Below are 23,707 nucleotides of genomic sequence, written 5' to 3'. Positions count from 1 at the left end.
GAAGAGAAGTGAGTGCAGTTACTATTACAAGGGAGAAGGTGCTCAAAAAGCTAAAAGACATAAGGGTACGTAAGTCACCTGAACCAGTTGAACTGCACCCCCGGGTTCTGAAAGAGGTAACAGTGGAGATTATGGAGGCATTAGTAATGATCTTTCAAAAGCCATTAGACTCTGGCATGGTGCCAGAGGACTGGAAAATTGCAAATATCAATCCACACTTTAAGAAAACAGGAAGGCAGCAGAAAGGAAATTATAGAGCATTTAGCCAGACCTCAGTGGTTGGGAAGATGTTCGAGTCAATTGTTAAGGACGAGGTGATGGAGTATTTGGTGACATAGGACAAGATAGGACAAAGTCAGCGTTGTTTCCTTAAATCTTCCCTGACGAACCTGTTGGAATTCTTTGAGGAGATACATGTAGAGAGAATGCAGTAGGTGTCGTATTTGGACTTCCAGAAGGCCTTTAACAAGGTACTACACATGAGGCTGTTTACCAAGTTAAGAGTCCATGGTATTACAGGAAAGTTACTGACATGGTTAGAGCATTAGTTGGTTGGTAGGAGGCAACATGTGGGATTAAAAGGATCCCTTTCTGGTTGACTGTCGGTGTCTAGCGGTGTTCCTAAGGGGTCGGTGTTGGGACCACTTCTTTTTATGCTGTATATAAGTAATTTAGATGATGGAATAGATGGCTTTGTTGCCAAGTTTGCCATTGATGCAAAGATTGGTGGAGGGGCAGGTAGTGTTGAGGAAACAGGTAGGGTGCAGAAGGATGTAGATTAAGAGAATGGGCAAGAGAGTGGCAAATGAAATGAGTGTTGGGAAATGCATGGTCATGCACTTTGTTAGTAGAAATAAATGTGTAGACTATTTTCTAAGTGGGGAGAAAATCTAAAAACCTGAGATGCAAAGGGACTTGGGAGTCCTTGTGTAGAACACCCTAAAGGTTAACTTGCAGGTTGAGTCAGTGGTGAGGAAGGCAAATACCATTTTAGCATTCATTTCAAGAGGTTTAGAATACAAGAGCGAGGATATGATGTTGAGGCTTTATAAGACACTGGAGAGGCCTCACCTTGAGTATTGTGACCAGTTTTGGGCTCCTTATCTAAGATGAGATGTGCTAGCATTTGAGAGGATTCAGAGGTGGTTCAGAAGAATGATTCCGGGAATGAGAGGGTTATCATACAAGGAATGTTTGATAGCTCTGGGTCTGTACTCGCTGGAACTTAGAAAGATGAGGGGGGATTAGATTGAAACCTTTTGAATGTTGAAAGGTCTAGACAGAGTAAAGGTGGAAAGGATGTTTCCCATGGTGGGGGAGTCTAGGACAAGAGGGCACAGCCTCAGGGTAGTGGGGCGTCCATCTAAAACAGAGATGCGGAGACATTTCTTTAGCAAGAGGGTGGTAAACATGGAAGTTTTTACCTCTGGAATTTATTACCTCAGGCCAGGTTGCTGAGTGTGTTTAAGGCAGAGCTTGATAGGTTCTTGACTGGACACGGCATTAAGGCTGCCCTATTCTTTCAGAATATTGAATTGCTATCCTTTAATCAGTAATCCACTACATAATCCATATGGTTCCCAGGCAGATATTTTGGTAATTCTCTGAAGGTAGTGAATCTCTGGAATTCTCTGAATGGTGCAGACCAGATCATAAGATCTATTTTAAGATAGCAGTGAATAAATATTTGAAAGATGGACATTTTTTGTGGGGGGCGGGGTTGCAGCAAGATGAGCTGAACAGATCTGCAATGATCCTATTGAATGGCAAAAACGAGGAATTCTGCAGATGCTGGAAATTCAAGCAACACACATCAAAGTTGCTGGTGAACGCAGCAGGCCAGGCAGCATCTCTAGGAAGAGGTACAGTCGATGTTTCAGGCCGAGACCCTTCGTCAGGACTAACTGAAGGAAGAGCTAGTAAGAGATTTCAAAATGGGTGGGGGAGGGGGAGATCCAAAATGATAGGAGAAGACAGGAGGGGGAGGGATGGAGCTAAGAGCTGGACAGGTGATTGGCAAAAGGGATATGAGAGGATCGTGGGACAGGAGGCCCAGGGAGAAGGAAAAGGGGGAGGAGGGGGAAAAAACCCAGAGGATGGGCAAGGGATATAGTCAGAGGGAGAAAAAGGAGAGAGAGAGAAAGTATGTGTGTATATAAATAAATAACGGATGGGGTATGAGGGGGAGGTGGGGCATTAGCGGAAGTTTGAGAAGTCAATGTTCATGCCATCAGGTTGGAGGCTACCCAGATGGAATATAAGGTGTTGTTCCTCCAACCTGAGTGTGGCTTCACCTTTACAGTAGAGGAGGCCACGGATAGACATGTCAGAATGGGAATGGGATGTGGAATTAAAATGTGAGGCCACTGGGAGATCCTGCTTTCTCTGGCGGACAGAGCATAGGTGTTCAGCAAAGCGGTCTCCCAGTCTGCGTCGGGTCTCGCCAATATATAGAAGGCCAAATCGGGAGCACCGGACGCAGTATATCACCCCAGCCGACTCACAGGTGAAGTGTTGCCTCACCTGGAAAGACTGTCTGGGGCCCTGAATGGTGGTAAGGGAGGAAGTGTAAGGGCATGTGTAGCACTTGTTCCGCTTACACGGATAAGTGCCAGGAGGGAGATCAGTGGGGAGGGATGGGAGGGGGGGGCGAATGGACAAGGGAGTCGTGTAGGGAGCGATCCCTGCGGAAAGCAGAGGTGGGGGAGGGAAAGATGTGCTTAGTGGTGGGATCCCATTGGAGGTGGCGGAAGTTACGGAGAATAATATGTTGGACCCGGAGGCTGGTCGGGTGGTAGGTGAGGACCAAGGGAACCCTATTCCTAGTGGGGTGGCGGGAGGATGGAGTGAGAGCAGATGTGCGTGAAATGGGGGAGATGCGTTTGAGAGCAGAGTTGATGGTGGAGGAAGGGAAGCCCCTTTCTTTAAAAAAGGAGGACATTTCCCTCGTCCTGGAATGAAAAGCCTCATCCTGAGAGCACATGCGGCAGAGACGGAGGAATTGCAAGAAGGGGATGGCATTTTTGCAAGAGACAGGGTGAGAAGAGGAATAGTCCAGATAGCTGAGAGAGTCAGTAGGCTTATAGTAGACATCAGTAGATAAGCTGTCTCCAGAAATAGAGACAGAAAGATCTAGAAAGGGGAGGAAGGTGTCGGAAATGGACCAGGTAAACTTGAGGGCAGGGTGAAAGTTGGAGGCAACGTTAATGAAGTCAACGAGCTCAGCATGCGTGCAGGAAGCAGCGCCAATGCAGTCATCGATGTAGCGAAGGAAAAGTGGGGGACAATACCAGAATAGATATGGAACATAGATTGTTCCACAAAGCCAACAAAAAGACAGGCATAGCTAGGACCCATACGGGTGCCCATAGCTACACCTTTAGTTTGGAGGAACTGGGAGGAGCCAAAGGAGAAATTATTAAGAGTAAGGACTAATTCCGCTAGATGGAGCAGAGTGGTGGTAGAGGGGAACTGATTAGGTCTGGAATCCAAAAAGTAGCAGAGAGTTTTGAGACCTTCCTGATGGGGGATAGAAATATATAGGGACTGGACATCCATGGTGAAAATAAAGCGGTGGGGGCCAGGGAACTTAAAATCATTGAAAAGTTTAAGCGCGTGAGAAGTGTCACAAACATAGGTAGGAAGGGATTGAACAAGGGGGGATAAAACAGTGTCGAGGTATGCAGAATGGCAGTCAGGTTTGAGGGTTTGAGAGGCCTTACTCCTATTTTCTTGTTTTTGTATTCTTGTCTAACTTTTTGTGGGAAAGTCATTGAGGAGGCTTCATGCTTACAAAATACTCTGCAGATGCTGGGGTCAAAGCAACACTCACACCACGCTGGAGGAGCTCAGCAGGTCGGACAGCATCCGTGGAAACGATCAGTCAACGTTTCGGGCTGGAATCCTTCATCAGGACTGTAGCGGGAAGGGGCAGAGGCCCTATAAGGAAGGTGGGGGGAGGGTGGGAAGGAAAAGGCTGGTAGGTGCCAGGTGAAAAACCAGTAAGGGGAAAGATAATGGGGTGGGGGAGGGGAAGCAGGGAGGGGATAGGCAGCTGGGGGAGGGGGCAGAGTGAAACATCCCAGTTTCACTCCGCCCTCTCCCCCAGCTGCCTATCACCTCCCTCATGGTTCCGCCTCCTTCGACAACCAATTGTGTTTTCCCCTATTCCTTCTTCACCTTTCCTGCCTATCACCTCCCTGCCTCCCCTCCCCCACCCCTTTATATTTCCCCTTACTGGTTTTTCACCTGGCACCTACCAGCCTTCTCCTTCCCACCCTCCCCCCACCTTCTTTACAGGGCCTCTGCCCCTTCCCTCTACAGTCCTGACGAAGGGTTCCAGCCCGAAACGTTGACTGATCATTTCCACAGGTGCTGTCCGACCTGCTGAGTTCCTCCAGCGTGTTGTGAGTGTTGCTTTATGCTTAATTCTGGGAACCTAATGTGATTCTTCTCATAGGTATTGCAGCATCCAAAAGTGGGGGGGGGTGGGGGGGGGGGAATCTGCAGGTGCTGTAAATCTAACACAAAAACAGTGGTGCTAGCCAGCCTACTAAGCACATTGCGTTTTAAAATTTCATCTTGGGTGGGGAAGGTAGCGGTATTAATGAATTGCAGTTTATCTGAGAGCATCCTCTGGTGGGTAGCTTTGGTTTGGCCTTTCTCCAACAAACCCATTGTATGTTGGGAAGCTGTGCTGTGATGAAGAGAGCAGAAGATGAGTTTACAGATAAGGGTTGAACTTGAAGAGATGTAATCTCAGTGGGCAAAGTGAATAAAACCAAGGAAGGGAGAAGTGAAGTACTTGAAAGATAATGGTTCATTCACTGGTGTTGCTGGCAAAGTGATCTTGCTGTAACTTGAGTCAGTGCAGGCTGTGAAGATGCACCCAGGCAGCTATCGGGTAGGAAATTCCAGAATTCCATGAAGAAATGGCAATATATTTGAGTTGACATATTACGCAATAAAAATTAAAAATATTGGGAATAAAATGCTCAGCCGCTGAACTGGAAGCAGTATTAACATCTTGAGTTGATAATATTTTCATCACAGCTGGATGAAGTTAAATAACATATCACTGTTTGCTTGTCTTTGCTTGGTCTGTCTCCAACTTCTCTTTTGACTTCTAACTCAATTCTAGGAATAAGTGCGCAACCAATATGCATCCCACCAATTCCCTATGGATCTTCACTTCCCAACCGACCACCTGTGAGAATTCTGTTCTAGTTTCTTTTGCTTGCCTGGTGAAATGATGACAGTTCCTATGTTACTGCTGCTGGCATTCCTCTTATAATGCAGCTCATTCTTGTTTCCAGCATCCTCCATTTCTCCACACCTCCATCTGACCAGACTTGTGCTCAACTTGCCATTGTCCTCCATTTCCAGCACCAACTCGGCAAAACATCACCCTCTCTGAGCATCTTGAAGGGACTGTTTTCCTCTGACATCTAGGTTGCAGTTTAATCATTATGAATATCCTTCCTGATGCCAGTTCACCTTCCCATACACACAAATTGATGTAGTACCTGCCACCTTCAGCCCTTCCTTTGCATTTTCCAAGTCCTTAATGCTTTAGAATGTTGGAACTTTGGTCTCCTCCCTCCCTGTTGTACAATGTGGTTTATTTGTGCAGTCCAGTTTAAGTTTGTTTTGTTTGATCTCCTCTCATACTAATTAAAGGCTTCACAGACCACCTTTTGTCTAATCTGGCAGGTTGTCCAGCGAGTCTCATGTAACTGGATTCTTAAGTTCTTCATCTTGGCCCGCTCAGATCTCTTGGTCCCCTGACTCCTCTGTTGTTTTAAACAGGTTTAACCCCAGCTCAAGGGACACCTTCAGTTCATCATCTCTGAAACTGTTGAGCTTTTACTGAGATTGGAAGCCTCAGAGCACAATGATTCTTCTTTCCCCATTCAAAGCAGTATGCTGTCTGATTTCCACTCTTTTTTTGCATTGTGCTATCTCAATCCAGCCTTCCACCCTGTTGTAAGTATTCCCTTGGTGTTGTTTATTCACCTTGCCCGTGAGCCCGTCCCAACCCTGCGTTTTAGTCCTCTTCACATCTCTCGATTTCCTTTCCCAGATCTGGAGAGTAAATATTGACAAAATATTAGCCCAGATCTGTATGATTATTATTTAGGATTTGTAGCATTTGACTTGTGCTTTTAGGGTGGTGTTTACATAGGAGGGAAGCTTTGATGTTTTGGTCCCTTTAAGTTGAAGGCAGACTAAGTCACTCAACTACTTCTGGGATCACTGAGTTTTCTTCTCATGGTTGTTTGAAGAAATTAAATCTACAGCAAAACCTCTTCATTACTCGGACATTTAGCATCCTGGTACTTGACTGGCAGGTTTTCAGGATTATTGGATGTTAATTCAGTCGTTCAGATGCCATGCGGTAGTACAATAAGCTATCCAGTGAACCCAGTAAGTTGAAAGGGGATGCAGGAAAAGGGACCAGGTGAGCCAGGTGCTAAATCATTTCCTTAAAAGAGGAGGAGGAGAAGATGGTGGCGCGATGCAGCGCGCGTGGCCTCTCCGGTGAATGAAATCTGTAATCTGTCAAGTAGGGTGCACAATTTTGATTTGATGGAGACAGACGTGAGAGTACGGAGGAACATCTGAAATGCCTGCTTTGCTGCCGCTGCTACTGTGTGGTAACTGGAATCTCTGGAGCAGAAGGCCCCGAATCCTCGGCTTTGCTTGTTTCAGCGGCCAGGGCTAGGTCGAGGGTGCTCGGCAGAGGATGGCGCTCGGGAGGCTGTGTTGGAGAGGCTGGTCGGAGGCTCGAAGTTTTCGGATGGACGGACTCAGTGTCGGCTGGGGTTGGCTGCTTCCAAGGCGTCGGCAGTTGTCGGTGCCTTGGACGTTTACGGCAGGGAGTTTCTCCCTTTTGCCGCCTGCTATCGGGGACTCTGGAGTCGATTGGGACTTGAGACTTTTTTTTACTGTGCTCATGGTCTGTTCTTTATCAAATTATGTTATTGTTTTGCACTGCGGTAACTATATGTTATAATTACGTAGTTCTGTCAGTCTTAGTCTTTGGTTTGTCCTGTTTTCTGTGATATCACTCTGGAGGAACATTGTATCATTTCTTAATGCATGTATGCATTTTTAAATGACAATAAAAGAGGACTGAGTGTTCTCATAATCTAAATCTGAATGGTAGGCTGTTGGATTTGTTCTGTATATTCTTTGGTGCTTGAAGGGTGATATTAAAGCATTACGTGTGGGAGCATGACAGAGTAGATGAATTCACAAGTCTGGTAGCACGTGTGGAGGGAAATAAACTGTTGCTTATTCTCCACCATAGAAGCTGCCTAACTTGCTGAGTTCCTCTGGCGTTTTGCATATGTTGCTCGAGATTTCCAGCATCTGCAGAATCTCCTGTGTTTTTGACAGGGTAGATGTCACTGTTTCCACTGATTGAAGCATCTTGAAAATTGGATGTTTTTACAGTGTAAGGGGTAGTCATTTTAAATTGAGGTACATAAGAGTTTCCTGCAGAGGGTGGTGGGTCTCTAGCCCAGAGGATTATGGGGGTTATCAGTGAAGCAGATGAGGGCTATTGGGAGCTGGCACTACAGGCCTGGGACGGATCTGCCATGATCATGTTGAATGGCAAGGGAGGCTTGAGAGGCTACTGCTGCTGTTTTCTTATTTCATGCTATTGGTCTTCTAGATGGTAGGATTATTGAACAATCCTTTTTAGGTAGCTGTGTGGTGCATCAGTGATAAAATGGATGGAATGCAGATCAAATCAATGGCTTATTTGATTGTGTTCATGGCTAATGGCCAGTATTTCTTACATAGAAACATAGAAGATAGGTGCAGGAGTAGGCCATTCATCCCTTCGAGCCTGCACCGCCATTTATTATGATCATGGCTGATCATCCAACTCAGAACCCTGCACCAGCCTTCCCTCCATACCCCCTGATCCCCGTAGTCACAAGGGCCATATCTAACTCCCTCTTAAATATAGCCAATGAACTGGCCTCAACTGTTTCCTGTGGCAGAGAGTTCCACAGATTCACCACTCTCTGTGTGAAGAAGTTTTTCCTAATCTCAGTCCTAAAAGGCTTCCCCTTTATCCTCAAACTGTGACCCCTCGTTCTGGACTTCCCCAACATCGGGAACAATCTTCCTGCATCTCGCCTGCCCAATCCCTTTAGGATTTTATATGTTTCAATCAGATCCCCCCTCAATCTTCTAAATTCCAACGAGTACAAACCTAGTTCATCCAGTCTTTCTTCATATGAAAGTCCTGCCATCCCAGGAATCAATCTGGTGAACCTCCTTTGTACTCCCTCTATGGCAAGGATGTCTTTCCTCAGATTAGGGGACCAAAACTGCACACAATACTCCAGGTGTGGTCTCACCAAGGCCTTGTACAACTGCAGTAGTACCTCCCTGCTCCTGTACTCGAATCCTCTCGCTATAAATGCCAGCATACCGTTCGCCTTTTTCACCGCCTGCTGTACCTGCATGCCCACTTTCAATGACTGGTGTATAATGACACCCAGGTCTCGTTGCACCTCCCCTTTTCCTAATTGGCCACCATTCAGATAATAACCTGTTTTCCTATTTTTGCCACCAAAGTGGATAACTTCACATTTATCCACATTAAATTGCATCTGCCATGAATTTGCCCACTCACCCAACCTATCCAAGTCACCCTGCATCCTCTTAGCATCCTCCTCACAGCTAACACTGCCGCCCAGCTTCGTGTCATCCGCAAACTTGGAGATGCTGCATTTAATTCACTCATCCAAGTGATTAATATATATTGTAAACAACTGGGGTCCCAGCACTGAGCCTTGCGGTACCCCACTAGTCACTGCCTGCCATTTTGAAAAGGTGCCGTTTATTCCCACTCTTTGCTTCCTGTCTGCTAACCAATTCTCTATCCACATCAATACCTTACCCCCAATACCGTGTGCTTTAAGTTTGCACACTAATCTCCTGTGTGGGACCTTGTCAAAAGCCTTTTGAAAATCCAAATATACCACATCCACTGGTTCTCCCCTATCCACTCTACTAGTTACATCCTCAAAAAATTCTATGAGATTCGTCAGACATGATTTTCCTTTCACAAATCCATGCTGACTTTGTCCAATGATTTCACCGCTTTCCAAATGTGCTGTTATCACATCTTTGATAACTGACTCCAGCAGTTTCCCCACCACTGACGTTAGGCTAACCAGTCTATAATTCCGCGGTTTCTCTCTCCCTCCTTTTTTAAAAAGTGGGGTTACATTAGCCACCCTCCAATCCTCAGGAACTAGTCCAGAATCTAAGGAGTTTTGAAAAATTATCACTAATGCATCCACCATTTCTTGGGCTACTTCCTTAAGCACTCTGGGATGCAGACCATCTGGCCCTGGGGATTTATCTGCCTTTAATCCCTTCAATTTACCTAACACCACTTCCCTACTAACATGTATTTCGCTCAGTTCCTCCATCTCACTGGACCCTCTGTCCCCTACTATTTCTGGAAGATTATTTATGTCCTCCTTAGTGAAGACAGAACCGAAGTAATTATTCAATTGGTCTGCCAAGTCCTTGCTCCCCATAATCAATTCACCTGTTTCTGTCTGTAGGGGACCTACATTTGTCTTTACCAGTCTTTTCCTTTTCACACATCTATAAAAGCTTTTACAGTCAGTTTTTATGTTCCCTGCCAGTTTTCTCTCATAATCTTTTTTCCCCTTCCTAATTAAGCCTATCTTCTATGACTTGTAGATGGTAGAAAGACTCTGGAGAGACTAGAAGTGCATCACTTCAGAATATGCAACCTCCTAAAAGCTAATGCAGCCATGACGTTGCGTCTGCAAGCACGGAGAGATATATTCATAGTTAAATTCTTATAACCAAGTCCAGGATATTCAGAAATCCTGATCGTTTGGCGTCTAGCTTGCTCATCAGTCTAGGGTGTGAGTGGGTGTTGTTAGATGTGGACCGTGGGGTGTGTGCGCATCCAGATCTGGGTTGGGAATGTGGAAAGCTTTGCATTCAGAGCCAAATTCCTGATAACTTGTACGTTTTGGCTTGTTTGGACGATGATCTGTTTGACACTCTTTAAATGTTCCAAGTTTACTGAAAAATTTATTATATCACGATGTACTATGGGGGGGGGGGGTGTGAAATATGTAGGGGTATTAACAAGAAATGTCCCGGAGCCTGGATCACTTGCAGGTCCAGTAATACCCTGTCCTGAGGGTGCCAAATTATCAGAATTTTACTGTATTTTGAAAGAAACATTGTTTCAACATTCGAGCGATTTGAGTTGCATTCTTGCTGCATGCAGGTGAGCTTGGAGTGATCTAGAGGTGTGTTTGTTTCTTGCATTGGTATGAACACACATTTTATATTTTGGTTACTGACGTTTTGTGGTTTGTTCGTCAAATAAAAATAAGGGCATTGTTTTCATTCGCTAATTCTTTCCATTGTACACCACAAAATGTCAGTGGATCCCTTGAGACCCGCAACTGTTAGCGATGTTAAAGCATCCTTGATTAAAATCTGAAAATTCTAATTTAATGGTTAACTGTTTCTCCCTCTGGGTCTATACAACAGGACTTTGAAGCAAATTCTGAATTTCTTGGGGAATCATATGCAGTGCTAACCTGCCTTTCTTTTGGTCTGAACAATGAATTGTCTCTGAGTAGCAGGTTGAACCCTATCCAGTCTAAGATGTTATGTACGTCTTGGCACGTAAATTCATAACTAGATGCCAACAATGTGGTTTGGAGCTAAAAGTCCTCCATTTTGTCACCACTGATCAATTTAGAAAATGAACTTGCCTTGTATAATCTAAAATGGAGGTGGTCATTTGATCCATACCTCTGCTAGTTACTGCAATGGTTTTTTATAACTTGTTGAATGTACTCTGACTATCCTTTATTCGAAACTGTATCCACTATTTGTAACTCTCTGAAGTTAATGCTCTGGGTTTCTCCCACTCTCTTACCTAATTAGAACTTTCCCACCTCTAGCTCTTCGAATGTAGTGGCTGCTATTTACTGACCACCTTGTCACCGAGAATTTGCTCTGTCTATGCTATCACAGCCATCATTGATGGAGAAAGGATCAGAGATCCCGTCTCTTCCCTTTGACAATTACCAAATTGAAATCAGCTGAAGTCCTTGACTTCCATCATTCTTATTTCCTCCCAGCAGGTTAGTCAGTGCGAGCTCTCCTGCTTGATTTGCGTTGATTACACGCAGTGGTTGGCAAATCTCTGCCATGATTAACAGCGTCTTGCTGTCTAGAAGGTTTGCTTAAGCCATCACGTTGCGTGTGAAGCTGATGGACTACCAGCTCAAGTAATTCAAATAAGGCCAACTGTTACGTGTCCAGCTTTCAAAATGAGCAAAGTTGGATATTAGGTAATGTTCACATAATTTTTGATCCAACTTTCTTGGCATAAAAGGGAGGGCCAACACTGCAGCACTTGTAATACCCCAGGCAGTGATCCAAGCTTGTAACAGACACAGCACACCTGTATTAGTGCTTAATTCTCAGCTGGTACTTTGTGCTCTCTGGATCCGTTCCTAGTTTCATAGCTCTGGCCTAGAATCCCTTTTGTCCAACGTTTGACTAATTCCATTTTGAATTGCATTCCAGAACTATATGTGAATGCACTCTTGTACTTGGCATCATAGAGTAATACAGCACGGAGACTGGTCCTCCAGCCCACTGTGTCCATGCAGACCACTTGCTGTCATCCTACAATAATTCTATTTTATTTCCTCCCCAGTTTCTCATCAACTCCAATGCTTTTACTCACAAATATATATTGGGGGCAATTTTACAGTGGTCAATTAATAACTGTGAAAATGTTTTCTGACTTGTCTTCCCATGAAGATATTTACCCTTGGGGAAAACAATTTGGGAAAACTTGGGGCAGGGGAGTCTTCCTCTCCATTTCCTGGTATTCCATTAAACCTTAATTTAACTCCCTGGTTGCTTGAGTAACCTCCTGCCCACCCATACTTGTAATGTCAGAATGGCATGTATTGTTCCAACAGATACTTCACCAACATCTTCTATAAATTCAACATGCGTGCTTTTGGTATACAGGAGTGAATTAAGCTCCAAACTTGTCTGCTGTGGTCCGGATGCCGTGCTCTTTCCCAAGCTGGAATTGTGGGTCGTACTCGTCTTGGAAGTGCAAGTGTACAGTCAAAAGTGTACAGTCAAATTCACATGGAGTTTTCCAGTTCAAATAGTGCTGTGGGATCTTCTATATCTGCCGTATCCCTAGACTACAACCGATGGCATTGCCAGTGTGTATAAATTGCTATGTTTCTTGACCACCATTCAAAGATGTACCATAAACTCCCAAGTTCCTTCCCTTAAGGTTTGAGAATTTTGCAGAATGAAGCTTGTACCTTTAATCAGCAGTCCGTGGATACTGGCAGACAGGCAATAGAATGAGTGGATGGTCCAACAAGTGTTGTTTGGGAATTAATGTCAGGGTTTGATTATAACTATGATTTGGCTATTGCAGCTTGGTAACAGGTCCAACGAGCCCCGAGTGACCAATTAACCTACTAACCTGTGTTCATTTGCAATGTGGGAGGAAACTGGAGCATCCAGAAGCCCACATGTTCATGGAGAGAACATACAATCTCTTTACTTACAACGGTGGAACTGAACCCAGGTTACTGGTGCTGTAGTAGTGTTATGCTAACCACTACGCCCACGGTGCTGCCCTGAATAATAGCAAATCTCATAAGCCAATATTAAGAACAAGCTACCGGGTTTTTAAGACTGGTAGGGAGAGAGGGGTAGTGAGGCAGAGATTTGAGAAGGAGATCCTAGAACTAGGCATATAGTCAGCTGAAGGACTGGCTTTCTGGTAGAAGGTTGAATAGTTGCATGAGAGACAGAACTTGAAGGGAGGCACACAAAATTTGGAGAAACTCAGCAGGTCAGGTGACATCAATGGAGAAGATGGGCCATCAACATTTCAGGTCAAGACCCTTCCCTTGGACTGCCGATCTTCCCTCAGGTGTCTGACCTGCTAACTTCCTCCAGCATTTGATGTGTTGCAGCCTCTCGTGTCTCCAGAACTTGAGCCTTGATCTTGAGATTTGTAAAGGTGGAGAAAGGTTATGAAGACACAGGAGTGAGGCCATGGTGGGATTAAAAAAACACTGAAAATTGTAAACTCTGTTTGCTGAATTTGAAACTGGTGGAGGTCAGTAAGCACAAGGGATGGGGAAACGGGATGATGTGTGATGTCAGAAGGCAGGATGTGCTAATTTTGAGAGAGTCCGTCCATATAAACTATTTTGATTTTTTTATTTTACTGTTGGCTCCTTGCCTGGAATGGATGTCTGTTGAAATATTTGACTTAATGCTTTTGTTTTGGCAGCATTGATGGATTGAATCCAATGTTTTCATTACCACAGCCATGTTCTTCAACCTCAAATTGATCAAGCTGCGTATTTAAGTAGTCTTTGGATGGCTGTAATGTTGGTAGCTTTAATTCAGTGGGCACATCCCTTGTCTCCACCAGGATGTTAGGTATTCAAGATCCGCTTAAGGGACTAAGGCACATAATAAAACCAGAAAGCAAAACTGAGGGACTGTCACATAGCCAATGATGCTTGTTCAGTACTAACCAAGGCTAAGCCCATCTTCTCCAGTTTACCTATGGTGCCTTGAAAAAGTATTTGGTCCCCATAACTATTTTCACATTTTGCTGCCTCATTTTCAAAAATTAAAATATATTGAAGTAGGATTTTCTGAGCTAATTTACAAAACACCGTGCATCATATCAAATCAAAACAAAAATTACAATATCTGTCAACAATTTACTAAAAATTAGAAGCCAAGACTGTGAGGCTGAAAAAGTATTCATCCCCATGTTACCATACCAACTCACCCAATTTGTTGATGTAGAAAATAAGAGGGCCACCTGTTTTCAATGAATTCATAAGAATGAATAAATAAACCCCCTCTCTGTAAGGCCGAATAGTGTAGTAGATTTTCAATGGACCAAACCGAAATGGAGTCAAGGTCATTCAAAACAAGTCAGGGAAATTCTAATAGTGAATCACAAACCTGGGGAAGGGTACAAGACCATCTCAAAGGCACCGAACATACCATCATGTAAAAGTAGAAAAAATATGAAATCATAGCCACAGTGCCTAAGTCAGGTCGTCCCTCTAAACTTAATCACGGGAGAAGAATGACATTTGTAAGAGAAGGCTACTGTGATGCCAACAGTCACTCTGGGTGCCTGTGACTGGAGATGAAGTTCATGGCTCCACAATCTCTAAGGCCTTGTGTGAGAATGCTATTTCTAAAAGAATGACAAGGAAGAAGCCCTGGCTTTTTTTTTAAAAAAGCATATCCTTGCTCGTAAAGACTTTGCAAAGCGTCACTTAGAAGATACTGTAAAGATGTGGAAGATGGTCTTGTAGTTGGATGAGAATAAGGTGGAACTTTTTGGCCTCAATACTAAGCGGTATTTGCGGTGTACTGTGCATCAGCCAGGTAACACCGTTCCTACTGTAAAGAATGGTGGAGGGTAGCATCATGTTATGAGGATTCTTTTCAGAAGGAGGGGCTAGAAATCCCTGAATGCTGCTAAGTGTACAGATCCTGGATTAAAAAAAAACACCTATCCTCTGCCAGAAAGCTTAAACTGGGGAGAAAGTTTGTCTTTCAGCAGGACAACACCCAAAGCACACTGCCAGAGCATCAATGGAGTGGCTTCAAAAGAAGAAAATCAGTATCCTTGAGTGGCCCAGAGTCCTGACTTTAACCGGATCAGACATCTCTGCCAAGGCCTCAGGGTCTGCTCCCCAACTAGCTTGGCACAGCTTGTAAGGAGGATTGGGCTCCATCAAGTTCAGCAAAGCTAATAGAGACTTGTCTGAAAAGGCTGCTGGTTGTCATGGCTGTGAAAGGTGGCTCAACTAAATACTGAGCGGGGGGGGGTGAATAATATTGAACTGCTGACATTTTAGTTTTTGAATTTTAGGTTTTTTCTGCTTTACTATTATCCCTGTTTTTTTGGGCTCTCCTGTGAGGGGTAAAAAAAAAGGGGCATGTGATTCACAAATAAAAATTCTCAAGTTAAGTTGCTCGAAATCCCTGGTTGTAATTCTCATTTATGTGAACAAAGGGTTGGGAGCTGAATACTGTTTCAAGGCACTGTAGGTCCCTGTCCCTCTTTTTGTTCTTCCAAAGGTGAACAGAGTTCTCCATAGTTTTCCAGTAATTTTTCTCCCCCTTCAAACAGCATCCCTTGGTGTCATTAGCTGGTCAATATTGTATTGCTGTTTTATGGGAGTTCACTGCTTAACTTAACTGCTTGCAGTAGTGGGCTCTCATCAAAGACTGTTCATTTATTTGTCTTGAGCACTCTGGGACATATCATTTAGGCTGAGAAAAGGGCAATACATGTACAGATCTCTCCTTGTTGCCACGTCCAGTTGGGTAAACAACCATCACCTTGTGTTGTAATTATTTGTGAGCATCAGGAAGAATCTGGCCTTGAGCTTCATTTAAGTGGAATTTGCTGGTTTTTGCCTGGTGTCCTGTTGGAAGGAAAGAGGGATCAGCCAGACTTTCGACTGACAAGCTACCTAGAAAGGAGTCAGTAGCAGTTGGGCAAAGATGTGATTGGCAGGAATCATGATGACCTTCAGTTCATCATCTCATAAGATCCGTACCTGAAGGATATTGGGGAAGTTTGTTGGTTTGGGGAAAAGGAACGAAATTGAAAGAGAGAGCTTGATCAAAGTCAGAGTGGCTTGTTTTGTAATACTGCCTGTGTCCTTTATATTGGCATCCAGAAGGATATATATCCTCTATGGGACGTTGTATCTTTTCTATTAATGTCTCCTCATTGGGTAAGGGGAAAGAATAAGTACTTGGGCTCAGTTGGTTTGAGATTAATTGTGGCAAGATTTGGTGGGGTTTTAATTTTGCATCTGAGAAAATGTCTTCTTTTGCAGTTGATCTTGGCAGCAGAATTTAGTCCAAATTTCCCACTTGGTATTGGGAAAGATCATTGATACGACTTCCGTTTAGTATTGAGTAGCAGCTGGTATCACCGTTGGAAGTTCCCTTTCATCTCACACATGCTAGTCAGAGTCACAGGGCACTGCAGCTCAAAATCAGGCCCTTTGGCCCATCTAGTCCATGTGAACTGTTCTGCCTAGTCCTTTTTACTCACACCCTAAGCATGGCTGTCCATACCCCTCTCGTCCATGTACCTATTCAAACTTCTCTTAAATATTTCAATTGACCACGCATCAACTCATTCCACACTCGCTCCATCCTCTGAGTGAAGAAGTTCCGCTTAAAAATTCCACCCTAAATCTACCTCCTCTAGTTCTCTTCTCACCCCACCCCAGTGAGGGGGAAAAAGCTTGCTTGCATTTACCCTATCTATACCCCTCATAATTTTGTATACCTCTAAGATCTACCCTCATTCTCCTGCACTCCAGGGAATAAAGTCCTAACCTATTCAACCTTTCCCTAGCACTCAGGTCCTCAAGTCCTGGCAACATCCTTATAATCCTCTGCACTTTTTCCAATCTTATTGATGTCTTTCATATAGGTAGGTGACCTGAACTGTACACTATACTCCAAATTAGGCTTCAGCAATATCTTGTACAACTCCAACATAGGGTAGTTAAGAAAGCTTATGGGGTGTTAGCTTACATAAGTCGAGGGATAGAGTTTAAGAGTCGCGATGTAATGATGCAGCTCTATAAAACTCTGGTTAGGCCACACTTGGAGTACTGTGTCCAGTTCTGGTCGCCTCACTATAGGAAGGATGTGGAAGCATTGGAAAGAGTACAGAGGAGATTTACCAGGATGCTGCCTGGTTTAGAGAGTATGCATTATGATCAGAGGTTAAGGGAGCTAGGGCTTTACTCTTTGGAGAGAAGGAGGATGAGAGGAGACATGATAGAGGTGTACAAGATGATAAGAGGAATAGATAGAGTGGATAGCCAGCACCTCTTCCCCAGGGCACCACTGCTTAATACAAGAGGACATGGCTTTAAGGTAAGGGGTGGGAAGTTCAAGGGGGACATTAGAGGAAGGTTTTTTACTCAGAGAGTGGTTGGTGCATGGAATGCACTGCCTGAGTCAGTGGTGGAGGCAGATACACTAGTGAAGTTTAAGAGACTACTAGACAGGTATATGGAGGAATTTAAGGTGGGGGGGTTATATGGGAGGCAGGGTTTGAGGGTCGGCACAACATTGTAGGCTGAAGGGCCTGTAATGTGCTGTACTATTCTGTTCTATGTTAACATAACATCCCAATTTCTGTACTCAGTACTTTGATTTATGAAGGCCAATGGTTACGACCCAGCTTTTCTATGATGCCACTTGCAAGGGATTATGAATCTTTATTGAGTACAAATACTTTGTTGAGTAGAAGCGCAAAGTAGAAATGCTTGATTTTACCAGTTTTTTTAAAGTTTGAGGTTATTTTGGAAGCTTTTAAATTATGATCAAATTAAAATGTATTCTTGTCTTTGTCAACAAATGGGATCAATGTTGGAGGCATGGTAGGTTTTGATTAGTGCAGAATTAAAGCAAAGACATTTAAGACCGCATCAAAGTGGGTAAGTTCCTTGTGAATTATCACTTACTGTAATTGGCTGATGTTGATTAGATGTTGATTGCAGTGTGGATTGTGCATTTGAAAACATTTCAGATTTTGGACTTGGAAGCTGAGCTAATCTTTAATATACATCTTGTTTTGTTTCCATACTCTTTACTTAAGCTGCACCCAGATTCAAAGCATTAATTAACCCAGGCCTTTATTTTACTTTTGGAATTGGCTCTTCATAAATCCAGAACTGCTCTTGCATTTAAAAAAAAATCTTGTGAAGAACATGAAGAAAATCAATTAGACAAAGACATTTGGCAAAAGGCAAAAGTGAGGAGGCATTATTTAGGAGCCCGATACTGTATTAAATTGTTAATCCAAGGCCCTTGGGGTTCAATACTGTAACTCTTGGAAAGAGAGTACCCAGAAACCACTGAAAAATGTAGGTAAAGTTTACATATGATGGACTAATCTTAATATTGATGCATGCAGTGTGCTTACATGTGGTAAACATGTTGGATGGTCATTTGTGATCATGAAGAAAACCTGTAAGAGATGTGTGAATAATTGTAAATTCTAGACTGTTGGGAGGAAATGATCTGTTTAAGGATTAGTCTGTCACTTCTGAAACTGTTACATAGGATCAATAGTCAGAGTGTGTTGCAGCCAGTGAAGTAGTTCTGAAATCTAGATACGTTTGTCAGCAACAAAGCTTGGCTGCTAATTTGTACACATTAAGCGTTTCAAGGAAAACAAGATGGTGCACAAGTCTTTCTTTATCATTGCATTGGTAGAGTGATAAGAATGGATGTCAGGACAGTGGTGTGCTCTCTTGCATGTTGTGGGAATTCAGGGAGACCTCCAGTGCCCCTGATGACTCCATCTGCAATAAGTGCATCCATTTGCAGCTCCTTACAAACCGTGTTAGGGAGTTGGACAGGGATGACCTACTGCTCTTTTGGGAGAATGAAAGGTTGATAGGGGTTTGTAGATTGGGCATTGTGGTGGAACTGGAGAAGTGCAGAGGTTCTGAGGAAGGATTCTTGACCCACAGGTTTAACACTGCTTGGCTGTCTGATTTCCACCATTTTTTCGGTGTGTGCCATGATCTGAATGATCACAGTCACAAGCTAGCGAATTTATAATTTTCTGCTCGTGCATTGAGTATCTGGGTCTGCCTAGCTTTGTCCTAATCAAGTTTTTTTTTTGAGTGTTTTTCTGGAGTTCATGACAAAGTGCAGAGCTAGGTATCTTCTTTTTGGATCTGTCTCGTGCTTCATATTGGACATCCTGTAACATGTGTTCAGTTTTCTATGCAACTTCAAGAGTAATTCGTGTGAATTCAGAATGAGCTGCCAGAGGAAAAGGTTGAAGTTTGTACAATAGTGTTATTTCAATGAGCACTTGGACAGGTACATGACCTTAGAGTAGAGGTTCCCATCCTGGGTCTATGGACCCCTTGATTAATGGTAGAGGTCCATGCATTAAAAAAAAGTTGGGAACCTTTGCTTTAGAAGGACTTGGGGTGAGCATAGGAAATTGGGAATTGTTGGGTGGGCCTTGTGGTCAGCATGGAGTAGTTGGACCAAAGGACGTGAGCGCTATTGCTCTATGACTCTGACATTGTCAAGTGTGCAGTTATGTGTCCAAGTGATGGTAAGGGATGTTGTTCAGGTCCTAGCGGATGGAAATGCTTGTTTTCCCTGGTCTGTTGGACTTGCTGTAGAGTTCTAATGTTGCCACAAGTGGATGGAGGAGGGAAGTGCAAGGTTAAATCTAATGCAGACGTTCCAGTGGTGGATCACGTGTGTTCAGTTGAATGCCAGCAACTGGAGTATGTTCACTTGTACTCCAACCCACAGCACTTAGCTTCGGGCCCTTTACTGACTACTGTTGTGTGCAAGGCTGACACCTTCTGTCTTTGGTTGCTAGTTTCTGGTCTAATTGACCTTCATTTTCACCTTGGAAGCTACCTTCGTCCAGTGAGCAGTGGTGCTCATTGGAATCGCTCTTAGAGAATCAGCACAGAACCAAATGGGCTGAATGGCCTCCTTTTTTTTCATGATTCTATTTGTGTTGATTCAGTTAATTAACTCTGGCTGTTTTTACCTTGAAGCAAACACTGACAAGCTGCTAAGCACTCTGCATTGTCCTGGCATGCAGATTTCAAAAAAGATATGGGTGCATAAGAGAAGTTAATTCAAAAGGGCCAGGCAACATGTAAACCCTAGGTTCCAGCAGGCAGCACTGAACATGCTGGGGCTTTGTTTCCCTAGATTTTTTTAAAAGGTATTTTTAAAAATTATCAGTGTATTAGATTGAATGGACATTAAATTGAATGAACAAACTTACGTTATCACCAAAACTGGGTGCAGGAGAAACTTAGAGTGGGGAATGTAAAGCTTGTTAATATTTGGGCTGCTGAGGCAAACCAGTTGAAATTGGAAATGGTCAATAAAGAATTGGAAGGGGTGTGCAGACAAGTGTTGGGAGGATGTTGGCGTGAATATTAAAAACTGATTTGCCTGTTTGGTTGAATAAATTCTAAAATACTTAAACTTAGAATCGGAATCAGGTTTAATATCACTGGCATATGTCATGAAATTTGTTCTTGTACAGCGACAGTACATTGCAGTACATAATAATAAAACTAAGTATATATATAAAAAGCTAAATTAAGTAACCAGTGTAAAAAAAAAAGGGGGGGGGGAAGTAGTGAGCTGCTGTTCATGGGTTCAATGTCCATTCAAAGATCTGATGGTGGAGGGAAAAAGTGATTCCTGAATCAGTGTGTGCCTTCAAGGCTCCTGTACCACGTCCCTATTAGTAGCAATGAGAAGAGGACGTATACTGGGTGATAGGGGTCCTTAATAATGGATGCTGCCTTTTTGAGACATCGCTTTTTGAAGACGTCCTGAATGCTGGGGATGGGGGGCGGTGGTGGGGTGGGGGGCTAGTGGCCATAATGGAGCTTATTCCAGGAATTTTATTCTTAGACCCAAAATGGTCATTTTCAGAAATTGAGTTTTGAAACTGGTTCCAATAATTGATGTTTGAGATTCCTTCTAATGGGAGTAGAAGGACAAAACACTCTTGATCCGAAGGGGCAGGTGGAGAATAAAAGGAAGTTTAAGTTTATTTCCCATTTGTTAAGGGAATGTGATAGAATCCAGGTGTATAGAAAGCATTGTAAGGTTAGTGCTGGATGATGCTATCATCTGTTTCTTGCTTTGTGTTAATATGTTGGTCTTGTGCTCTTTAGGACTATCTTAACTGTATCACAGACCAATCAAGGCTCCCCCTGGGGACAGAAGACCGCTTGGCCTTGTTTGGGAATATTGGCGACATCTACCGCTTCAACAGGTAAGCTGGTCCTGGTGTAATAAATCCTCTGTCTTCTATACTTTTGGTGAATTGGCTCAAGGATACCGAAATAGAAACTGTTTATTTCTGCCATTTTCCTCCCAAATGAGATGTGATTTGAAATGTTAGAACCCTATTCAGCCAATTTTGAAAAGGTCCTGATTTTTCATTGCTCGACCAAAGGCAGACAAGCAGAGCCCAATGTTCTGGGGTCATTTCTCTTGTACCACTCTGGCTCTTCTTTCTTCTTTTCAAAGTAGCTACTAAAACACTTTTTTACTAAACAGCTGCTTCTAATTTAGCTCAGTGTCAAATGTTAACGTGGAGAAAGCGAGAGAATGGGAAAAGCACTGTCGTGAAGAAGAGCAAGGATCATTGAAGGTGTAGATGGAGGATGTAGACAGAGCTGTGAAATTGAACTGTATTGTGGCTGTTTGCCCTATCCACTCTGTCACTTCTTACTGGATGCAGTGACAGCTTAGCCCAGCCAATCCAGAGGCTGGTCAAATCCCATCACATCACCTGTGGCAATTCTATTGATAGAAATTTCATCAACAATGTTGACCAGTGTTCCTTCAGGAAAGGAACGCTGCCATCCTTATCCAGTCTGGCCTGGGAACCTCACAGGCATCGAAATGGTATCACAAGATACTACATTTAAGGGCATTTAGGACAGGTTGATGAATGCTGGCTTTCTCGGTGATGCCTTGGTTCCGAAGGATGATGTCGTTTTGTCCCCCATCTAGTTCTACATTTTTTAAAAATGCTTTGTAACAACAACCCTAGAATCAACTTCATTAACTTGCAAATAAAAATATTACTGAGAACATGTTAGACCCCACTTGGAATATTGTCTTCAGTTCTGGATGCCTCATCATAGGAAGAATGTGGAGCTTTGGAGAGAGTGCAGAGGACATTTACCAACATGCTGCCTGGATGAGAGATCCTGTCATATGAGGAGAGCTTGAACGAGTGGTGGCTTTTCTCTTTGGAGTGAAGTAGGATGAAAGGTGATTTGATGGAGGCAGAGACAGAGTGGACAGCAGTGCATTCTGCCCAGGGCAGTAATGGCTAACATGAGGGGGATAATTTTAAGGTGCTTGGAGGAATGTGTAGGGGGATGTCATGGGTAGGTTTTTTTTAAACACAATGATGGGTGCATGGAGCCCCTTGCCAGGTGTGGTGGTAGAGGCAGATACATAAGGAATGTTTAAGAAACTCTTGGGTGCATGGATGTAAACAAAATGATGGGATATGTGGGTGGGAAGGGTTAGATTAGTCTTGGAGTAGATTAAAAGTTTGGCACAACATCTTAGGCTGAAGGGTCTGTACTTCAACACACTGCTGTATGTTAACAATTATTATTTCATTTCATTAAAATTGATAGATTAGAGTTAGCCAGCTGGCCTGGTGTTGGTTCCTTGGAGGAACTAACTAATTAGTCCTACTCCACTGCCTTTTTCCCCACTCTCCCTGCTCCTTGTTGAAAATGACATAATCTCTTTTTGAAAAGCTGCTGTTAAATTCACTCTACCACCTTTCTCACAGTGTATTCCAAATCTTTAAGTTGCTGAGAATTTGAATTCATGGTGTTGGCCTATTTGTGAGATTGAAGAATGAGGCGCATGGAGATGGGAGCTGTTAGTGTGAGAGGTATTTATTCAGCACGAGCAGGCATTTGGGAGGAGGTATGGCGGGAGAATTCTCTTTGGAATAGCTGAACTCATTGTATCGAGGTTTTCTCCTCTTTAAGTAAAGTTAGCAGCGGGTGGTTTAAATACAATTTTGATGTTTACATTGCATGTTTACTTCAACTTTTTAAGGTGAAGGTATGTACTTATGTAGAAATGTATATTTGCTATGGGAGCATTTGTCAACCAACAAGACTGCATATTCAGACATCTTTGTGAATCCCGAACCCTGGACAGCCTTACCACAGTAAGCGACAGTATTCAAGGTAGAGCATACGGGTCAAGGACAATGGTGTTCCATGGGTGGATGGGTTTGTGGGATATTTTACATCTCCTTGTGTATATAGAACAGTACAGCACAGGAACAAGTCCTTTGGCCCATAATACCTGTGCCAACCATAATGTTAATTTGAACTAATGCTATTCACCTGTAGAACATTGAACAGTTGTCTTTCAGATTAAGGTCTTTTGTAAAGAATTCTTTTCCTACTACTGAAGTATTTCCTCACTGCGACACGATTATATGAACCTGCATCAGGCATCCAAGACTCCTGGAATGAGGAATGGATTTGCATTTTTCTGATTTGGATGAGAGAACAGGATAAAACGGATATTGAAAGTAACGAAAGGTTTTTGCTGTCTCGCACATGTTAAGACATGCAGAAGCGAAGACGGCTGGAACATGAAATAACAGACTCAGTGGTACCTGATTCCACCAATATAAATCGTGTTATAATTCAGAGCACAGCTTGGAAAGCACACACGTGAGCAGTTGTAATAGCTGCAGACAGTTTAGATTCTTTCAGGATAGGTTTACATTTGCATTTCCATCAAACATTTTGTTAAAGTTTTCTGCAACCTGCAAACTCCAATGTAATAGTAACAAACAGTTCCTCAGAAACCTGGCTCCCAGAGTAATGACATGGCTTGGGATGAAAACTAAGATTTGGTAGGAATGGGTTGATTCACCAATTTGATTAGGTCTCGTCAGACATCTGTGCTGGAAGCTCAGCTTTTCAATCTATTCACAAATGACTTGAAATGATAGATGCAAGTTGGCCAA

General features: G+C 43.3%; 1 protein-coding gene across 9 annotated transcripts in view; it reads left to right on the top strand.

The window, feature by feature from the left end:
• LOC134350711 (pleckstrin homology domain-containing family G member 1) overlaps positions 1–23,707 on the top strand; it is a 198,297-nt gene that overhangs the window by 135,896 nt on the left and 38,694 nt on the right. For all 9 annotated transcript variants that reach the window (XM_063056299.1, XM_063056300.1, XM_063056307.1 and 6 more), the window contains one exon: positions 20,853–20,953. In XM_063056299.1, coding sequence (XP_062912369.1) covers positions 20,853–20,953 — 101 coding nt within the window. The remainder of the gene's footprint in view (positions 1–20,852; positions 20,954–23,707) is intronic.

Source organism: Mobula hypostoma, chromosome 8 (assembly GCF_963921235.1).
Source record: "Mobula hypostoma chromosome 8, sMobHyp1.1, whole genome shotgun sequence".
Lineage (NCBI taxonomy): Eukaryota > Metazoa > Chordata > Chondrichthyes > Myliobatiformes > Myliobatidae > Mobula > Mobula hypostoma.
The sequence above is the reverse complement of the archived record's forward strand: the minus strand, read 5'-3'. Positions and strand labels throughout refer to the sequence as shown.